At 38.5% G+C, this 22,170-nt stretch overlaps 1 protein-coding gene across 2 annotated transcripts; it reads right to left on the bottom strand.

Annotated features, from left to right (window-relative positions):
* Nucleotides 1-572: 572 nt before the first annotated feature.
* Nucleotides 573-6,235, bottom strand: LOC133298344 (CRS2-associated factor 2, chloroplastic). Of its 2 annotated transcripts, XM_061497611.1 has the most exons (7): nucleotides 5,473-6,235; nucleotides 4,920-5,047; nucleotides 3,958-4,183; nucleotides 3,193-3,320; nucleotides 2,103-2,247; nucleotides 910-1,131; nucleotides 573-867 (listed from the first exon to the last, which is right to left on the bottom strand). In XM_061497611.1, the coding sequence occupies exons 1-7, from the start codon at nucleotides 6,137-6,139 to the stop codon at nucleotides 695-697; spliced, it is 1,689 nt and encodes a 562-aa protein (XP_061353595.1). In that variant the 5' UTR covers nucleotides 6,140-6,235; the 3' UTR covers nucleotides 573-694. The 2 variants fall into 2 exon arrangements, with proteins under 2 accessions (XP_061353595.1, XP_061353594.1); XM_061497610.1 differs by having other exon boundaries at nucleotides 573-1,131.
* Nucleotides 6,236-22,170: the final 15,935 nt, after the last annotated feature.

Consider the following 22,170-nt stretch of genomic DNA (forward strand, 5'->3'; position numbering starts at 1 on the left):
ACATATGGGTGCTGCCCCTCATGAGCTGCGAACTTGAAAGTGTTATGACTCATGCCACATCTTTTCTATATCACTTTTTTTCCCCTCCAACAAGCGTCTATAGGACTTTTGAATTTGCGTAATACACTAGCGGGCGGTTGACAGAGGATAAATTTTTTTTTGTCTGAGAATCTCAATTTTTAAAAATATAATTTTTACATTCAGTCTACGAAAATATTCAAAAATTTAAAATTTAAAAAAAATCAATTTCTCAGAAATCCTACTAAAAGCCACGTACCAAACACCCCCTCGTTTTAATTGAGGAAGGGATATTTGAGTGAGGTGAGAGAATGGAGAGTATTGAGATAAGATAATAGTATTAGTGTATGAGGAATGAAAAGATGGGAGAATGGCAGGGGAGCTGCCACATGGCAGAAGGAGACCAATTGAGTTACACAAACTTGCTCAATACAATGAGCAAAGTCAAAGTTGCACATTGTATTAAGTGATAGACTTTTTTTAAAAAAATAAAAATAAAAAATTTGTTCAGCAAGAGACACTAATAAAATGTTTGAGAATAAAATGAACACGTGGTTATTTACATCTATCTATTTTCTGTAGTATTAGTAATTTTACATTTCATGCCTGCTATTTTGCTTAATACATAAGCTCTTCAAATTGTCTTATACATATATATCAAAAAATGTTTTTACCCCTATTCACTTGGGTTCAGCTTTTTGATAATCGAATCAACAGGTAATGATCCGGGTTGAGCTGATGTGTCCACTATATCATACAATTCATCGTCTTCATCATCATGGTAGTTATCATAATCATCATCATCATCCTCATCCTCCTCAGTAGGTAAGTTGTCACTAGAATAACTATCTTCTGTACCGTCTTCAAAGTTAGCAATTGAACCTTGAGTACCATTTTCATTACACAAAGTAAATGCTGGATAGGAGTGCTCTGTGGCTTGTGAAATAGCATCAAATTCCTCTACCTTCTCTAAGAGAGCATCAGGACCAAGATTAAACTCATCCAGCAACAAAGCTTTGCATGACTCAATTGCACGCTTCCACAGAGACAACATTTTTGGGCTTGTGTTGACCATGTTGCCATCATGCTTACATTGATTATCATCAGTCTCGCCTGATTAACATTTTGAAAACATCACGTTGATATTGCATAGTCAATGTTATCAACCAACGATATAGAACAAATAGACAAGAAAAAAGCAGCATACACGGCAGCAGAGGGAAAATATCAGTTCTTGTAGGCTAATATTGTAAAATACAAAAATTCAAAGGTATATGCATATTAGAAAACTGCGGTTTGGTATACAAGGCAGCAGTTAAATAATCAACGTGGGGTAAGGGAAAGACCACAAAACGTAGTATGTAATTTTTAAGGCTTTCCTAGGAAAATTGTTATGCAGTCATCATATTTGTAACTTAGCAGACAAACAGAAAGGAAACTCATAGCAATGGTAAAATGAGCTGCCTTGTTATAAGAAGTCAAACATAATTGAGTTATTGTCGAAGAAATTTCAAGGAAATTTCATTTGCTGTAGCTCCCCAATGGTAAAATGAACTTGTGTTCAACTCAAAAACAAAAAGCATTAGTAAAACTTCTTTTTCCTACACTTTTCCCCAAATATCACTTTATAAAGGTGCCCAAACAATTGTATTATGACTAGCTTCTCCAAAATATAAAATCAACTAAACTAAAGGAAAATTCATAAAACCTCAATGCAATAATACATTTCTAGAATATATCTTTTTGTTCATGGCCATTACTTAAATTTGTATCATAAACTCCATCGTTGAAATCCGTAGAGAGAAAAATTGAGTACACCTTATCTTTTTTATTATCAGCTGGGGAATTGCATCAAACATGTCCAAAACTCCAAATCTGTTTTAAGAACAAACCGTTTCTCTTCTGAAGCTGAAATTGCTTATGGTTGGGAACTCTCATTCTGGTCTCTTCCTTCCTCTTTATTTAGAATATTTCATACTATACACACACACACACATACATATATTATACGGTACAAGAATTCAATAGGGATAGGACGTTCAAATATAAAATAGTCCAACCAAATTTTTTTCTCTAACACATACCTGTATTGTCCAAATACCCTGTAATTCCAGCTTTTGTGGGAATAAAAACTGGAGGAGCTTGCGGGTACCTTGATTTCCAATCTTTGCCCCTCCACATCAATATCTGTTCATCATCAAAAGACAACAGCACACAAGGAACCAAATCCTGCCAAAACAAGAAGATTAAAATACAAGCAACACATGGCAATGGCCTGTACTGATACGTTCTATGGAACAAAGATTTATCAGGGGCTTTTCAATTTTAAATTCTAAAGCATATTGTATTGCAGTAACACATCGTAACAAGTCCCCCCATTTCCCGAGAGCTGAAACATAAAGAAGTCTGCCAACAATAGTAAGCATTGAGCTTTGTCATAAGCATAGATGATGAACTATATTGGCAGTGAAAAGCAGAAAATTCTATTGATCTTTTCCTAGTTAACCATAAGGGTGCTTTCAAACTGTTGAATCCTCAATCACGCACTTCGTGTGAACTTAGCTTTTGCAAAACTAAGCAACTTCAAAACATTAATTTAAAATGTTATACTCATTCATTATTTCTGTTATAATCTAAAATGTTCCTTGTCAAACCAAATTCTTCCTTTGCCTTCCTGAATTGCAGATATGCTGCAAGTGAAAGGTCATCACAAGAATTGCAATCATCCTGATAGGTCAATTTTGAATTTCATTATTCTGAAATTGGTATTACAGTAGCTTGTAGCGACTAAATCCAATCATATAATTTATCCATAAAAAATATTCCAATTATATAAATACATAGAGATAGACAGCTTGCCAACTGCTTCCACCAAATTTAGTAAATTGCATCGCAAGCCAAACTGTGCATACCTTGATAGAACAAGGAAAAGGTTTATATTGGATAAAGAACAATCACTTCAGATTGAATCTAATGTTTTCATTTCCTAAGCTTGTATATTTTTCTCATTTCCTTTGTGCATAAATTGACTTCCTTCTACACTTTGAATTTAAATTACTAAATATTTACCTAGCACGGATATCAATATTGTTTGTGTCAGGCATAAACAGGTTAAAAAAAGAGAAGAAGCTTTGTACTAAAAATAAAAGAAGAAGAAGCTTTTTATCTAGATACCTTAAGTTTGGCACCTAATCTCTTGTAATCACTAGGATCCAATCCCTCGCAGTCAATCTTCACCAATGGACTTCCTTCAAAAGCATCTCTGACATCCTTTACAAGGGAGGTGTATACTCCATTTTTGGCTGCAACATGATAGAAGTAAATTAGAGGTTTATATTTACAACTTGTGTCTTCAAAGAATAAGTGTAATTAGCCCAAAAGAAGATGTGATATCAATAATAAATTAATAATTCCAAAATAGAAAAGAGTACTTTCCAGAATAAACATTCAGATTAATAAAAAAAAAAAAAAGCAAAACATAATGACAGCTTATCCTTTCTATTTTAATTGATTTTGATCATCTTTCCTCCATAGCAATTTTGAATTTTATTCTTCAACTCGTTTTATTGCAAGTTCGATTTTCATTATCTTACTCACTCCACTAACAATTAGATATTCCTTCTTAACAAGCTCATCTAGAAGTCTAAACCATCTCATATGATCAAATCATTTATTTGGATTGTGATACTTAATAATATTAATCGTAATGACATGTAGACTTGAAGAAACCACACAGCTATGAATGGAACCGAATTCAGCCAACCTTTTAAAATACTTAAACCTAAAGAATGAGTTTAGCCAAAGTCTTGCCTCCCCTTCTGTGACTTCAATTACTCTCTAGGAAAGACAAAATAAAGACAAGGTACATGAAGTTCCTTCATGCATCGTGAGTGTGTGTGCATGAGAAAGAGAGATCTGAAAGTCAAGGTGGATGGTTACCTAATTTACATATTGGCAACAGGCTTTTTCCTTTCATCCGTAACTCATCAGCTTCAGCTTTGGTTAACCCTCCTGGAGCATCTTGTATAAGTTTTGGGTAAACAGGAGCAGCTGGCTTCCAAAGCATCACTGGATACTGTGGACGAGTTCTATAGTTGTAATTTCTGCCACGGAAAAGATAAACTACACCACCAACTCGATGAATTATTTCCCCCCCTGTTTTCTCCTGTCATAACATATAAAGACTGACTTCAAATCAAACAAAAAGTTTTACTCAACAATCAACTTCCATGAATGGTTCATAACTAATCTACTGCTCTTGTCAACATTGTGACTATGTAATGAATCTATATATCAATCTGACTATGTAATGAAGAGTTTTCCTTTCAAAATTAAAGACAGAAAAGCAATGCCTAAACTAGGAAACAGAAGACCTCAAAACACTTATATTCTTATTATTTTAATAAAAAAAAATGTTGGTGTGAAAAGAAAAGACAGGCTACAACAGCCCTTCAAAGCCAATCTCCCTCATAAAATAAAAGAAATTTTCTATTCAGCTCATGGGTTTCATGACAACTATATGCATAAAAATATACAGCATTTCAAGCCTTGTGACCACCCAGCAAGAGCATCAGTCATCACCATGTACATTTCAACAATTCAAATGGGAACACCACGAGGTTAAAAGTAACTCTTGATTCCCTACTTGGTTGTATGGCCAAATCATACGCGAACAAGTGCTAAACACAAGTATCTACAATTGGTGATCTTTGAAATCAAAACACCATCTATCTAAGATTCATTCAGATCAAAACTTTCTTATTAATATATTTTCATTTCCAGCTCAAAAACAGGTAACCATATGCACACTGACTGAACATTAAGATATTTTAAGATAAGAAGACAATAATCACAAACCACACAAGATTAGAAATCCAGTTTGAACAAATGAAAAGAAATACCTCAATATGATGGCAAACATTATCCATATCTACAGTCGGAACACCTTTACAACGAACTTTACATACACGGCTACGCTTCCAGTGCGAATGTATCAACTCCAACATGTTATGCGTTAAACCATCCCTCCCTAGACCATCAAATTAAACACTATTAACACAGTCCTTAACCTTAACTTATCATCATGAATAACAAGAAGAAGAAAGCAACACACTCAAAGGACCTGCATTATATATATATATATATATATATATATACTTTTAAAATATATTAAAATAAGAATGATTTAAGGGATAAATTATTCTACCTACCATTTTTTCTGTCTACTTTTGCCCACCACCCTTCAATACTGTTAGATCAGAATTTCAATAAAAACAAAAAATATAGTTGAGATTCTGATCTAACTATGTTGAAGGTGATAGACAAAGGTACGCAGAAAAAATAGTAGGTAGAATAACATATCCCGTGATTTAACTATATTCTTATTGTTATTCAATTTTTATAAGATTTAAGAAAAACTATATCAATCTCAGTAAAAAAAAAAAAAAAACTCACCGAGATTAACCTGGCGATTATAAGACAACATAGGCTTAACAAGCATTCGAATCTCCCAAAACTGAAGGGGCTCCCCAAGAATCTCTTCCCTAGTCTTACCCTCTTGTGGATACTTCCCAAGCTTAAACGGCCCTGGCATTTCAACGTGCTTCACTCCCTTCGTACCGGCAGGTGGAGGATTGAACGAATCGAACAGCGGAATCTTCTTCTTCGAGCTCTTCAACGGTGCTTTTCCGGTCCACGGCCTCGGCATCGTCGGCGGCGCGAACGGCAGGAACGCCGGCTCCCGAATCGCCAGCGGCTTCACCTTCGGCGTCTCCGAGTAGCTGTACTGGAACTCGAAGGGGGCGCCGGGGAGAATGTACGAGACGCCGGACTCACCGATCACGACGGAGCGGTCGCCGTCGGAGGCCATGACGCCGCCGCCGTCCTTGACGGGCTTGTGGTACTTGGAGTTGCGGTGGTATTTGAGGGCAGGGTTCGGTGGAGCGGGTTTTGGTGGTGGCGGGTTTTGGCGTTTCCGGGGAGGTGGGTATTTGGGGATTGGGATTGGCGGCGGAGGGGTGGCGGTGACGGCTGTAGCATGGTCGTGAGGCGGTGGCGTTGAGGGTAAGGAGGAGAAGAGGTTCCTCCCAGGGAGTGAAGAAGATAACGCAACAATAACCATGGATGTTGGGAATTTGAAGCAATGTGTTTGATACAAATGAATTGAGGAATAGGTGTCAGTGAAACCACAAAAGTGATGGAACGTGATAATGTCTGGTTTTTTCAGTTGCTCCCCATAGCGCCATCCAAAGATATTTTTTTTATCATCATTGTTTTATTTATTTATTTATTTTTTTTTTTTGAATATAAAGGAAATAGATTACAAAACCGGGCAAATTCTCGGATGAGAAGTGCCCTTCATTTTTTGGTCATATAGAAAGAGACCAAGGTACAAGCCTACAAGGCCAAGGAATTATTATTTTTAATATAAATGACAATATTTTGTTTATATTGTTTGATAAATTAATTTTATTTGAAAATTGCAAATGATATGTGTCTCTCATAATCACTTAAAAGTTTCTTTTCATTATACGTTTTTTTTATATAAATTGGTAGTTTTATTTTATTTTATGTGTTTTGACTATTTTTGTTACAAATTAAAGAGAAGCCCCGAAAACAAAAACAACTTGGGATATGTTAGAATCCTACAATATATCATTTTTTTTTTTTGGTAAATAAGGAGGGGCTAAAGACCCCAAACACAAACTCAGTTCAGAAACACCTTACGAGAATTACAAATCAAAGAAAAATCAGTTAAATACAGTGACAAAATCTCAGGGAAAGGGGAATAAAAGACAATAAAATTATTCTCCAAATGGCAATCCAATGGATATTTAGACAGCCAGTCCGCATAGCCATCCCTAAAATCTCGAATGTGAGTCACCAAACGACACTCTCGAGCTGCTTCTCCACTCTTGGTGAGCAAAGTGATCACTGAGCTAGCATCACTTTCTAACAAACAACGTCTCCAACCCCCATTCCAAGCCATTTCAAGACCTTTGAGAACACTCCAGAGTTCAGCTACAAAGGCTGAACATTTACCTATGTGATAGGAAAAGTCTTGAATCCACTTACCAGTTTCATCCAATGTTATTAAAATCGGCCCGGTCATTGAGTCGGTCGAAGTATTGGGTCGCTGATTCAATCAGTGGGTCACTGGTTCAACCGCTTGACTCGGTAATTATATGCAATTTTATAACTTATAATAAAAAATTATAAACATACTCAAATATCTAAAAAAATTGATAAAAATTTCAAATATTTTAATATAAAAAATAATAAATCTCATATTATTATCCAATAAAGGATCAAACAAAAATATAATAATCGTGATACGAGGCTTTAGGTTCAGAAAACGACATCTCTAACTATAAATAAAATCAAAATTTTCTAGATAGTGCATAATTGAGATAATATTAGTGTTGTAGGTAGATAACTTATGTAAGTCAATAAACAAAAAAAATTCAAATATATTCATTATGATTTTTTTTGAAAAAATAAATAATTTAAATTTTTTTTGGGACCGGGGCGGGTCATCGGTTAATCGACCGGGTCATCGATTTTCATGAAAACCGGCCGGGTCGGACCGGGTCACATCGATTCTGATGCATGACCGGTCCGTTGCTTCAACCGAACCGATTATATGACCGATTTACTGGTTCCCGGATCGACCCGACCAGATCGGTCCAGTTTTAATAACAATGGTTTCATCCCTCATAATTTCCCCACAGCATCTCCACCATTAATTTTGGCCTCCCCATCTCTGTTAATTTTAATCCAGCGAGTTCCTGGAGGTTGACAAACCACGTGTATGTACACCGGTCTTCTATTAGTCCTACGACCAACATGACACTTCAATATATCATTTTAACTATCAGTCATTTATTATTGTTGGTTCAAGTGCTAAAGAATTATTCTCCTTAACTAGAAGTCTCAAATTGAATTTTAGAAATGATTTTTTTTTTTTTTTGGGAGAGTCGTCCCTGTATAAATCTTACAAGTTACAATGTTTGAACCCGATTAACTCAATAATTGATGAATCAATAGAAAAACCAAAAATTACATGCCCTTTTAAGAATTTGTTTAATTATTCTAAATGTAAAAGCATACATCTAAAATTCATTAATAAATAATAACTAGTCTAGATTGACATAAAAACTAAAAAAAGTTTAAATTTAAGGGCTTGTTTGGAGCACCTGATAAAGAAGATAGGATAGAATAACTTATTATATCATACTTTTATCTCTTGTTTGGTGAGTCAGTAGGATATGATTAGCTTATCCTATTGTCTCATTTTATCATATCCAATACATGATTTCTTATTCTATGACGGGAAGTTGGGTTAAGATTCAACAGGATAAGATACCAATATTGAATACCCAATATATCCTCACGCTACCCAATATATCCCCCACGTTACCTAATATATTTGTATTTATTGCATTGTATTTTGTTTTTTATTTCTCCTTTCTCTTTCTAGATAATCTTATCATATTGTTAATCAAGTGCTCATCAAACACAGGACATGATATAGGCTTATCAGCCTCATATCATATCTTACCCTTATCAGCCTCATATGAGATCGTACCCTTATCCTATCATGTCCACCAAATCAATAATTCAAGGTTTTTTTTATCTTATTTTGCTTTTTTTATATTTTTTCCTTAAAAACAGAAGTTAAACCTTTTTTTTTTTTTTTGGAAATACAAGAGAAGTTAAACCTAGCAGTTCTTTACAAATTTTTGAAAAATAAAACTGTTTTTTATTAATGTACAAAAAAATATAGAATAGTTTTTCATGAGAAGAGCTCTCAGCCTCTCGTTTCTAGTTTTTTTTAAAGGGTTTCTCTTTTCTTTTTTTTTTGGAGTTACCCAACCCTAATTACCTCTTTGAGGCGAGTTGGCTCCCTCCGGTATCCCCACGAGCTTCGACTCTTTGAGCCGGCTATGGGACTAATCCGGAGTGCGGGGATCAGTGATGGCTAAGGATTTCTTTTTTCTAATATCACATGAGATATCATCTCTCGTGTCATAAATAAAATAAGTGGTGGAGCCCACCACTTGTTAAAAAAGAAGAAAAAATAAAAAAAGACTGCACGATTTTCGATGTCTCATAACATGAGAAAACTATCTGCTATTACATGAGAAAATGATTTCCCATTTTTAAAAGAGCATATATTTTACTCGCATGATCATCTTTCCCAATGCAGGCAAAGTAGGTATCATACTCAACCTTGCTAAATTTATTGCGTTCTATGATCTATATGTCACCTTACTCAACATTGAATTATTCGTTTTGGTGACATCAAAACTCTTTTAACAAGTAAACTTATGTTCCAATTCAAGACAATTCCTAATTGCCTCCATGTTTGATGAGTCTCTAATTTACTATGTATTAAGGGTCAATATGAGTGTGAAATTGATTTAAAAGTAATTAAAAAGTATGATAATTATAATTAAATTGTTATTTTATTCTCAATAATATTCTCATAAGATTTCTGATATTTTGCAGTAATTTCAACTCAACAATGAGATAAATTGGAGATATCAAGTAGAGTTGCTTTGGATTTATGAATTATTGAAGATCTTATCAAATCTTCGTTTAAATATTTTTAAGGAAAATTTTCCATTAAATTAAAAAGAGGAAGATTTGAAGGATTTGGTCAAAGATATGATTAGAAGATTTGAAGGATTGATTCAAAGATATGATTAGATATTCTAGTGAAGATTGTATTGAAGATTTGATCAAGATTTCTAAGTAAAGCATAAACTCTATAGACAGAGACCCAGACCTCATAGCAAATAATCTTTGGCTGGAGAGAATTCTTGGAGGCTCACGCTGGAGATCAGGATTCCGACGGAGTTGAAGACCGGAGATCATTGATTCTTCTTCTTCTTCTTTATTGCTTTTATGAATTCTTTTTATTATTTTAATTTGTTATAGTCAGCTATGTCTGGCTAGTTTATTTTTGTAGTTGGGATCACGGACCTAATGTGAATCCTTTATAATTTCTGTATTGATATTTTATAAGTTAATTAGTTAGTTTGTTTTATTCTACCTGGTTTAATTTTTCATATCCTGTTTAGAACTGATCACTCTAAATTATAGGCTTTGAGGGTTAGGACTCACAATAGACATATTGGGGTTTTAGTCTGGACAAGGGTAGAATAACAATTTGTGTATGATCTAGACGTAGGCTTACATAGATTGCAGACTCATAATTCATTTGTTTAATGCGTAATTCAAGAGGGATTACTAAGACATTAGAATTCTGATTGGGTTAAAGGGTTGAAATCACTAAGACATTAGGGTTCAACTATTTTATAGGAAAATAATGAATTGTCTGAACAAACGAATTAATTGATTATAAAATACAATACAGGAACATAAGGGAGGATCGGAGGTGAAGTGCATTCTGACTACATCTTTTTTCTAAATTTTTCATCAATACTTTCTCTCGTTCTTGATCTTTTCTTGCATGCATTCATATTTAATTGTTATTAATTTTCTGTTTTAAATTTAATTACTTTTAAATTCTGTTTTGAAATTCCAAATTCAATTGCTTTCTCAATTCAAACCAATTTTATTTTCCAACTTAAGGGGAATAGTTAAACTAGTACTTGGTGCATTAATCCTCGTAGGAACGATACTCTACTTATCACTTTATTACTTGAAACGAACGGTATATTTGCCGATTTCGCAACAACCATCATCATTATTATAGGAGAATATCTTTGATACATTAGATGTACAGAATTCGGCACATTTTTTTATAAATTTAAAAAAATTTGTAATGTGACAAAAAATAATAATTCAAAAGTAGTAAAAAAAATTTCAAATTTGAAAAAAATATATATCGATATATCTGATGTACCAAAAGTATTCTCGATTCTAGAAGCCAGTTAAGTGACCGTTTTTAATTAAATCAGTTTGAATATAAAATCTCTATTTATAGGCCGCGCTCCCATAGTGCAATCCAAAGCTATTTTTTTAACATCATTTTTTTTTTGGGTCATGGAAAGAGACCAAGGTCCAAGCCAAGGAACTATTATTATTTTTAATATAAATGATAATGTGTTCTTTATATTGTTTGATAAATTAATTTTAATTGAAAATTGCAAATGATTCTCCGAATAACTTAAAAGCATTTTTCATTATACATTTTTTTTCTAAAAAAATGATAGTTTTATTTTATGTGTTTTGACTTTCACTTTAGGATATCTTAGAATCTTAAAATGATCATTTTAACTACAGCCATTTATCAAGAATTATCGGTTCAATGGTGATAAGAAATTGTTCTCTTTAATTAGAAATATCAAATTCGAGTTCTGGAAATAAAATAAATAATTTTGGAATAGCCATGTTCTAAATAGGTCCTACAATGCTTTAACCTGATTAATTGGATAATTGAACGAACGAAAAATTACATGCCTTTTTAAGAATTGTTTGGCATCGTAATCAAATCTTAAGCTAACACTTATTAATTATTCTAATTGTACAGAAGACTGGAAAAGCATACATCTAAAATTCATTAATAACTTAGTCTAGATTGACATAAAAACTAAAAAAAAAAAAAAAACATGTCTTATAGCACGAAAAACTCAAAAAAGAAACAATAAATTTAAAAGGTACAAACCACTAATTCCAGCTTTTCTTTTCTTTTCTTTTTTTATCTTATTTGCCTTTTTTTTTTCTTCTCTTGAAAAATAGAAGTTAAACCTAACACTTCTTTACAATAATTTTTTAAAAAAACTTCTTCTTTTTTTGAATACATTAGGAATCGAACACAACACCTACTACCCATTACAACCTCCCCCTCACTATTAGGCTAACCCTAGAGACTTAAAAAGCTTTTTATTAATGTAAAAAAATAATATAAAAAGGTAGCTTTTCATGAGAAGAGCTCTCAACTTCTGGTTTTTGGTTACTCACATAACATCTTTCCCAATGCAGGTAATGTTAGTATCATACTCAACCTCGCTAAACTTCTAGCATTCTATGTCTATATCTTACCTGTAAGAACCCGCATCGTTAATTAAGGAATTTAATTAATAAATTACGAGAAAATAGGAAATGATTCCATAATTGACCCTAATAATTATTTATGAGGCTTAATAATCGTAATAAGTGATTAAGAATGCTGAAAGTCGCTTTTCGGAAGAAAAGTGCAGATACCGGTTCTGCTAGTCGGTATAAATGCGTGCCGAAAAAGTATCCCGGAAAATTAATGTAAGTGCATGATAATTACTAGAATAATATGTAGGACTTGTAAAACGAGTTTCAAGTCCATATAATGAGAACTGGTGCTGGAAACCGGTACTGACTTGGAAAAGCGCGTACCGGAAAAGTTCTCAGAAAATTATAAGAAAAATATGATAAATCTTAGAAAATTATGTAGTTTCATAATTAAATGTTTGGGATTAAAATGATAAGCGTAACAATTAAAGTTAACACTGTATGTTTAAGTGGCTTGGGCTTTAAATACCCATTTCTAAGGGCACAATGCCCTAGAAAACAGATTTTGAACGTGAGAGTTGAGGGTGGCTGATCAGCTTGGCTGACTTGTGGGGTTTCTTCTCCATTTTGGGTCCAAGACACTTCCTTTCTTGATTTTTCTTCACACTTTCACTTGGGATACACTTGGTGAGGGTGAGAGCTAGCCTTGGGACTCTATTGTTGGTCTTTTCTGAGTTGAGAGAGCTGCTGTGTGTGAGGTTTTGAGGCTGACTTGGGTTGGTTGTGTGTGGAAGCCTTTGTTTTGGCATTGTGAGGTCCAAGAAGCTTCCTTTGTGTTGAAAGGTCCAAGCTTGTTGATCCATTTTCGTGCACCTTGTTGAGTCAGTCTTGAGGGGCTGATTGTGAGCTCCAAAGAGCAGCCTCTTCTTCTGTTTTGGCCTTTGGTATGTATACCAATTTTTAATCATGAGTTTAATGCTTAAAAATGAAAGCTTGATGCATGTTAAGGTTAAAAGATGATAACTTGTTGTTGGGTGAGGCTTAACACATCTAGAAATGCATGATTAGGTGTTTAAAATCGGTAAAAAGGGAACCTTTTTGGCATATCTTCACGAAAATGCAGAAACTGCATTCTGTCGTGAGATATCCGGATATTTGTCAAACTGATATCCGGATACGTGGTTTTGGGATATTCGGATATTGGATATCCGGATATGTGAATCTGTGTATCCGGATATTGAATATCCGGATATGGACAGTGAGATATCCGGATATTCTGGGATTTCGCAGAACAGCAGCTGTGTTGTGTGTACAGTAGGCTATTGGGGGTTTTTGGACCCTAGTTTGATGAAGTTGAACTTCTGTATTTAATGGATTAAGCCAGAATCATGGGATTAAGGGCTTGTGGCTTTGTTAGAAGCTTTAAGACTTGAAAACGTAATGAAAAGGCGTTGTCTTAATATTGTATGCGTGTGGTGCATGTTGTTGATGTATTGTTGGTCCATAACAGATTGTGAATCTGCTGTGTTTGGACTTTGAGCTGTGGACTCTTGGCTTTTGGAGTTAGCTTGCAAGGTAAGCTTTCGTGTCCTCGGTTTAGCCATGTTGTGGTTCCACCATGCCCCATGGGGGTATGGTTTATGCATGTTGTGTACATGCTTTTGAATATTTGATATGTTGATTGAACTTTACATGTAATGGCTTTTAATATGCATGTGTTGTTTCATCTTGACGGGAAGCCTGAGTATGTAGCGCCATACAAGACGGTGTACCGGGGTGAATGCAAGTGGTACTTGCACGGTGTGTAGGTGATAGACGTATACCTGCACTGTCTCTGGCCAGTAGATTAGTATTGACACACATGGCATGATTATCTGCTGCATTGCATTGTTTTAGAAATGATAAATGATAAACTGTTTTTGAACTTATATTGCACATGTAAGTGAGCTTGGGGTGGAAGATCCTTGAGGACTCACTGACTTACTGAGATTTCTAGATTAGAGATCTTACCCCAAGTTTGGGGAATGCTTATTTTAGGATCAGGTAGTATGGGTACTGATGCCTCAGGCGGCAGGAGGCCGGAGCTTAGCTAATTATGTTTTACTGCTTTATGTTAGCATGGCTGGATTTGGGATGCTGTTTATGTTTTTCGCTATTTATGATATGTTGTTGTTGAGACTGATGTTGGGCATGTTGCCTTATTTGAGTGAGCATGGGGATTGTCCATGACACTTTTGTTAGTACTTTTAGATTGGAGTTGTATAAACTGTTAGATGGTCCGGTCTGCATTGTTGTAGTTCCGTGACTAGAGCCACACTTATATTATCCATGTTATGAGGTATTTCAGTTAGCTGTTTTATTGCAATTACATACCGGCGATGTTTTATTAATTGATTATTAAGCAAGTTGGTAATGTTAATGGCATCATAATTGAAAAGAAAAAGTAATTCCGCATTTTAATTAAGCGCAGCTTAATACGATATTATGATAACATTACCGGATATATACAGGGTGTTACATTTATGGTATCAGAGCAATGGTTCGAGGGAAAAGCCTGTATGTATTGCAATTGCTAGGTTGTTTGGTTGTGTCTGTCTTTGTGTTTACTCCGTCGAATTTTATTATGATGATGTATATGTGATCACATTGCGTGGGCCTGATCAACTCATAATTTGTGTAACTTGTGCAGAGTCATGGTAAGGTCCGGGAGAACACGAGAGACTTCTGAGGATCAACACGATCCTATCCTGACTGCATTGGCTGAGATGCAGGCGGCTAGGTTAGCCGATCAGGAGGCCACTAGATTGGCCAACGCGGCAATGATGGAAGCTGTTCGCGAGGCGAACCGGATAGCCGCAGCTGAGGTTCGTGAAGCGAACCGGAGGACCACTGAGGAAGTCCTCGAGGCGAACAGGATGGCGAACATGATGATGATGAGAGTCATGTTGGAGGAGATGAGGGCTGGTCCTGCTGTAGGCCATGCACCACCACCACTGCCACCACCGCCACCACCTCCACCTAGTGTTCAGGAGAAGAGCCATAGTCATATCGGCAGTGCTACTCATGTCGCTGAGACGGGGGATCCCCTCGTGGGGATTGCTGAGGATCGTGATGTGATTGATCGCCGGCTGAATGCTTTCAGGAAGCATAAGCCACCTGTGTTTGAGGGGTCTTTGGATCCTATTGCTGCTGCGAGATGGCTAGAGTCGCTGGACAAGATCTTTTGGGTTATGCAGTGTACAGACCCACAGAAGCTGATGTTCTCGACTTATATGCTGGAGGGCGATGCCCATGAGTGGTGGACGCACACCTCTCGTGCTTTTGAGACGCAGGGTCGTGTCATGACGTGGCCATTCTTTGAGGAGTGCTTTCTGGGCCGATACTTTCCCTATGATGCGCAGGAGAGAAAGCAGGGAGAGTTGGTCGTTTGGTACAGGGCTCGATGTCTGTTGATGAGTACCTGGCTAAGTTTAATGAGCTAGTGAAGTTTGCACACTTCAGGATGGTTCCTCCTACTCCGTTGTTTCTGGCAGCTAAGTTCCGCAGGGGACTTAGTGAGGTGATTGCTGAGCATCTTGCTGGTGCTGCTTCGAGGGACTTTGGTACACTGGTACAACAGTGTAAGGACATCGAGGATGTTTGCGTGGCAAGCAAGGCCAAAAGGGCCAAGGTTGAGGAGAGCAAGGGAACAGGTGGTTCCACTTCTGCTCCTACTTCTTGGAAGGACAGGAGGTTTGCTGATAAGGGCAAGGGAAAGCAGTTAGCGACTAGGGAGGCGCCTGGTCAGTTCAAGAGAGTTGTTTCACATCAGGGGAGTTCTGCTAGGCCTCCTACCACTCCGAGATGTTCGGGATGTGGGAAGGAGCATGTGGGACGCTGTGCTACGGGGCAGTTGTTGTGCTTCAAGTGTGGCAAGGAGGGCCACTTCTCTAGAGATTGTCCGTCGTCGACGGCGAGAGCTGCAGCTGTTCAGGCAGTTCCTTTGCAGATGGTTCCGATGGCATCTTCTTCGGCACCTGCAGTGTCACCTTCTGTTGGGAGAGTGTATACACTGGATAGGAAGCAGTCGGACCGCGCTCTGAACCTTGTTAGAGGTACTGTGTCTATTGGTGATTCTTTTGTGGATGCTATCTTTGATTCCGGGGCTACTCATTCGTTTGTTGCTACCCCGATTGCTTTGGGGCTTGAGTTGCCCAGTGCTGTGCTTTCTCCACCGTTGCGGGTGACTACCGCCACCGGAGAGATTTGTGATTCTACCACTGTACATCGCGATATAGCGTTTCAGTGGGATGGCCGTGAGTTCTCGGTAGATCTGATAGGATTGCCGATGGCCAACCTTGAGATTATTCTGGGCATGGATTGGTTGTCTAGAAACTGTGCATTGATTGATTGCTGTGCAAAGCGAGTGGTGATGTCTCCGTGTGATTCCACAGCTAGTTCCTCGCCATACATTTCACTGCTGCAGGCCAGGAGAGCGTTGCGAGCAGGGGCATTGGGTTATGTCATGTTGGGTGTTTTGGTGAATGGGACACAGGAGGATATCACTGGCATTCCTGTGGTGGGAGAATTCCTTGAGGTGTTTCCTGAGGAGATTCCTGAGTTTCCGTCACAGCGGGAGATAGAGTTCTCCATTGACTTGTTTCCCGGTGTGGGACCGATTTCTTTAGCTCCTTATCGGATGTCGCCACCGGAGTTAGCTGAGCTGAAGAAGCATATTGAGGATCTTTCGGTGAAAGATTTCATTAGACCGAGTTTGTCTCCTTAGGGAGCACCGGTCATCTTCGTGAAGAAGAAGTACGGGACAATGCGATTGTGCACCGATACAGGCAGTTGAACAAAGTGACAATCAAGAACAAGTATCCTCTTCCTCGGATTGATGATCTGTTGGATCAGCTCAGGGGTGCTTGTGTGTATTCCAAGATTGATCTCCGGTCCGGATACCATCAGATTCGGGTGAAGCCGGAGGATGTCCCGAAGACCGCGTTTCGTTCGAGATACGGTCATTTTGAGTATTTGGTGATTCCGTTTGGACTCACAAATGCGCCGGCAGTGTTCATGGATTACATGAACAGGATTTTCCAGCCGTATCTGGATCAGTTCGTGATTGTCTTCATTGATGATATTCTGATATACTCCAAGACTGAGGAGGAGCCTGCGGAGCATCTGAGGATAGTTCTGCAAGTGCTGAAGGAGAAAAAGCTTTATGCTAAACCTTCTAAGTGTGAGTTTTGGCTCAAATCAGTCAAGTTTCTGGGGCATGTGATTTCAGCAGATGAAGTTGCAGTGGATCCCAACAAGATTGAGGCCGTGTTGGATTGGGAGAGGCCCAAGACAGCTACGGAGGTGAGGAGCTTCTTAGGTTTGGCCGGTTACTATCGGAGGTTCATCAAGGGTTTTTCCACGATGGTTCTCCCTTTGACTCGCCTTACCCGAAAGGAGACTCCATTTGTGTGGACTCACGAGTGTGAGGCGTGCTTCCAGGAGTTGAAGGAGAGATTGACTTCTTCACCTGTGTTGATCCTTCCTGATCCTGAGGAGCAGTTTGAGCTTTACTGTGATGCTTCTCGAAAGAGGCTGGGCTGTGTGCTGATGCAGTCTGGTAGAGCTGTTGCTTTTGCTTCGAGGCAGTTGAAGCCTCATGAGGAGAACTACCTGACTCATGATTTGGAGTTGGCTGCGATTGTGTTTGCTTTCAAGATTTGGAGGCATTATCTTTTTGGTTTGAGGTTTGTGGTGTTCAGTGACCACAAGAGTTTGAAGTACCTGTTCGACCAGAAGGAGTTGAACATGAGGCAGAGGAGATGGATGGAGTTCATAAAGGACTACGACTTTGAGCTAAGGTATCATCATGGCAAGGCTGATGTGGTAGATGATGCTTTGAGTCGGAAATCCAGTAGTTCATCCAGTTTGCTACTTGGTAACTTCGATGTGGTTGAGAAGTTCCGCCACTTGGCAGTGACCGCTCCGTGTGCGAGCGTACTTCTCAGGTTGGAAGCATCAGATGTTGTGAACGAGCTGCTAGAAAAGATTAAAGAGGCACAAGTTCAGAGAGAGTGTCTGGATTATGTGAAGAACCAAGACGGTGTGTCTTGGAATGATGATGGATTGCTTTTGTTCCAGCGGAGGATTATGGTTCCTCGAGGTCCGTTGACAGAAGAGGTTATGGCAGAAGGCCATAAGGGTCAGTTTTCTATCCACCCTGGTGCTACTAAGATGTATCAAGACTTGAAGAAGAACTTCTGGTGGCCGGGCATGAAGAAAGATGTTGCTATCTTTGTGTCCAAGTGTTTGGTTTGCCAGAAGGTGAAGATTGAACACCAGAAGCCGTCTGGTAAACTTCAACCTCTTGAGATTCCGGAGTGGAAATGGGAGAGCATTTCTATGGACTTCGTTGTGGGTCTGCCGAAGACTCAGGTTGGCTGTGACTCAATATGGGTCATTGTGGACAGACTGACGAAGTCTGCCCATTTTCTTCCAGTGAAGGTGAGCTTCACTACAGAGCAGTTGGCCAAACTGTATGTTCGCGATATTGTGAGGCTTCACGGGGTGCCCGTGAGTATCATCAGTGATAGGGACCCGAAGTTCACATCTCGGTTCTGGGAGGCGCTGCAGGGAGCTTTTGGTACACAGTTGAGATTGAGTACCGCCTATCACCCTCAGACTGATGGACAGACTGAGCGGACTATCTAGACCTTGGAGGACATGTTGCGGGCCTGCACGTTGGAGCAGGACTCGGCATGGGATAGGTACCTTCCATTGGTAGAGTTTTCATATAACAACAGTTTCCATGCTAGCCTGGGCATGGCACCCTACGAGGCGCTCTACGGTAGGAGGTGTCGTACACCTACCTGCTGGTCGGAGGTTGGGGATCATGAGTTGTTTGGCTTGGACTTTGTCCAAGATACCATCCTGCAGATCCAGATGATCAGGGAAAAGATGAAGCAGGCGCAGAATCGTCAGAAGAGCTACTACGATGTCAAGCATCGACCACTGGAGTTCAGTGAGGGTGAGCACGTGTTTGTGAGACTTTCACATGTCACCGGTGTTGGACGGGCACTCGGAGTGAGGAAGCTGAGCCCGCGGTTTATTGGGCCATACCAGATTCTTGGTAGAGTAAGACCTGTTGCCTACCAGCTTGCCTTGCCTCCTAACCTGGCCAACATTCACGACGTGTTTCACGTGTCTCAGCTTCGGAGGTACATAGCAGATCCTTCGCACGTGGTGCAACCGGATGATGTGGAAGTTCGGGAGAACTTAAAGACTCCCGTAGGACAACTAAAGATTCTTGATCGTGGCGAGAAGCAGCTGAGGAGCAAGATCATTCTGATGGTCAAGGTGCAGTGGACCGGAAGGACTCCTGAGAAGTGTACTTGGGAGCGTGAGGACGAGCTTCTCCGGCAGTACCCCGAGTTTCGACCAGGTATGTTTATGATTTTGAGGTCAAAATCCTAAAAAGGTGGGGTAAATGTAAGAACCCGCACCGTTAATTAAGGAATTTAATTAATAAATTACGAGAAAATAGGAAATGATTCCATAATTGACCCTAATAATTATTTATGAGGCTTAATAATCGTAATAAGTGATTAAGAATGCTGAAAGTCGCTTTTCGGAAGAAAAGTGCAGATACTTGTTCTGCTAGTCGGTATAAATGCGTGCCGAAAAAGTATCCCGGAAAATTAATGTAAGTGCATGATAATTACTAGAATAATATGTAGGACTTGTAAAACGAGTTTCAAGTCCAGATAATGAGAACTGGTGCTGGAAATCGGTACTGGCTTGGAAAAGCGCGTACCGGAAAAGTGCTCAGAAAATTATAAGAAAAATATGATAAATCTTAGAAAATTATGTAGTTTCATAATCCAAAGTTTGGGATTAAAATGCTAAGCGTAGCAATTAAAGTTAACACTGTGTGTTTAAGTGGCTTGGGCTTTAAATACCCATTTCTAAGGGCACAATGCCCTAGAAAACAGATTTTGAACGTGAGAGTTGAGGGTGGCTGATCAGCTTGGCTGACTTGTGGGGTTTCTTCTCCATTTTGGGTCCAAGACACTTCCTTTCTTGATTTTTCTTCACACTTTCACTTGGGATACACTTGGTGAGGGTGAGAGCTAGCCTTGGGACTCTATTGTTGGTCTTTTCTGAGTTGAGAGAGCTGCTGTGTGTGAGGTTTTGAGGCTGACTTGGGTTGGTTGTGTGTGGAAGCCTTTGTTTTGGCATTGTGAGGTCCAAGAAGCTTCCTTTGTGTTGAAAGGTCCAAGCTTGTTGATCCATTTTCGTGCACCCTATTGAGTCAGTCTTGAGGGGCTGATTGTGAGCTCCAAAGAGCAGCCTCTTCTTCTGTTTTGGCCTTTGGTATGTATACCAACCTTTAATCATGAGTTTAATGCTTAAAAATGAAAGCTTGATGCATGTTAAGGTTAAAAGATGATAACTTGTTGTTGGGTGAGGCTTAACACATCTAGAAATGCATGATTAGGTGTTTAAAATCGGTAAAAAGGGAACCTTTTTGGCATATCTTCACGAAAATGCAGAAACTGCATTCTGTCGTGAGATATCCGGATATTTGTCAAACTGATATCCGGATATTGGATATCCGGATACGTGGTTTAGGGATATCCGGATATTGGATATCCGGATATGTGAATCTGTATATCCGGATATTGAATATCCGGATATGGACAGTGAGATATCCGATATTCTGGGATTTCGCAGAATAGCAGTTGTGCTGTGTGTACAGTAGGCTATTGGGGGTTTTTGGACCCTAGTTTGATGAAGTTGAACTTCTATATTTAATGGATTAAGCCAGAATCATGGGATTAAGGGCTTGTGGCTTTGTTAGAAGCTTTAAGACTTGAAAACGTAATGAAAAGGCGTTGTCTTAATATTGTATGCTTGTGGTGCATGTTGTTGATGTATTGTTGGTCCATAACAGATTGTGAATCTGCTGTGTTTGGACTTTAAGCTGTGGACTCTTGGCTTTTAGAGTTACCTTGCAAGGTAAGCTTTCGTGTCCTCGGTTTAGCCATGTAGTGGTTCCACCATGCCCCATGGGGGTATGGTTTATGCATGCTGTGTACATGCTTTTGAATATTTGATATGTTGATTGAACTTTACATGTAATGACTTTTAATATGCATGTGTTGTTTCATCTTGACGGGAAGCCTGAGTATGTAGCGCCATACAAGACGGTGTACCGGGGTGAATGCAAGTGGTACTTGCACGGTGTGTAGGTGATAGACGTATACCTGCACTGTCTCTGGCCAGTAGATTAGTATTGACACACATGTCATGATTATCTGCTGCATTGCATTGTTTTAGAAATGATAAATGATAAACTGTTTTTGAACTTATATTGCACATGTAAGTGAGCTTGGGGTGGAAGATCCTTGAGGACTCACTGACTTACTGAGATTTCTAGATTAGAGATCTTACCCCACGTTTGGGGAATGCTTATTTCAGGATCAGGTAGTATGGGTACTGATGCCTCAGGCGGCAGGAGGCCGGAGCTTAGCTGATTATGTTTTACTGCTTTATGTTAACATGACTGGATTTGAGATGCTGTTTGTGTTTTCCGCTATTTATGATATATTGTTGGTGAGACTGATGTTGGGCATGTTGCCTTATTTGAGTGAGCATGGGGATTGTCCATGACACTTTTGTTAGTACTTTTAGATTGGAGTTGTATAAACTGTTAGATGGTCCGGTCTGCATTGTTGTAGTTCCGTGACTAGAGCCACACTTATATTATCCATGTTATGAGGTATTTCAGTTAGCTGTTTTATTGCAATTACATACAAGCGATGTTTTATTAATTGATTATTAAGCAAGTTGGTAATGTTAATGGCATCATAATTGAAAAGAAAAAGTAATTCCGCATTTTAATTAAGCGCAGCTTAATACGATATTATGATAACATTACCGGATATATACGGGTGTTACATTACCTTACTCCACACTAAATCATGCATTTTTGGGATATCAAAACTCTTTTAACAAACTACCTTATGTTTCCAATACAAGACAATCCTTGATTGCCTCCCTTCCACCACCGCCACCACCACCACCACCACTGTTCTAGAGCTTAGTCAGTGGACGTCTTTAATTCATTCAATTTGCATACAAAACTTCTCTTGCTAGGTTAGGTAGCAGAGTATCATATAGTGAAATAGAGTCGGGAGAAACAAGAATTTCAAGACA

Source organism: Gastrolobium bilobum, unplaced genomic scaffold (genome assembly GCF_033153095.1).
Source record: "Gastrolobium bilobum isolate Gb01-03AN ecotype WA unplaced genomic scaffold, APGP_CSIRO_Gbil_v1 utg33134, whole genome shotgun sequence".
In the NCBI taxonomy this organism is placed as follows: Eukaryota; Viridiplantae; Streptophyta; class Magnoliopsida; order Fabales; family Fabaceae; genus Gastrolobium; species Gastrolobium bilobum.

Coding starts and splice junctions, on each gene's coding strand:
- LOC133298344 (XM_061497610.1), bottom strand. CDS start 6,139: ATGGTTATTGTTGCGTTATCTTCTTCACTCCCTGGGAGGAACCTCTTC. Junction 5,048..5,472: donor TAATCGCCAGGTTAATCTCG/GTGAGTTTTTTT, acceptor TTGATGGTCTAG/GGAGGGATGGTTTAACGCAT. Junction 4,184..4,919: donor ATGTTTGCCATCATATTGAG/GTATTTCTTTTC, acceptor ATGTTATGACAG/GAGAAAACAGGGGGGGAAAT.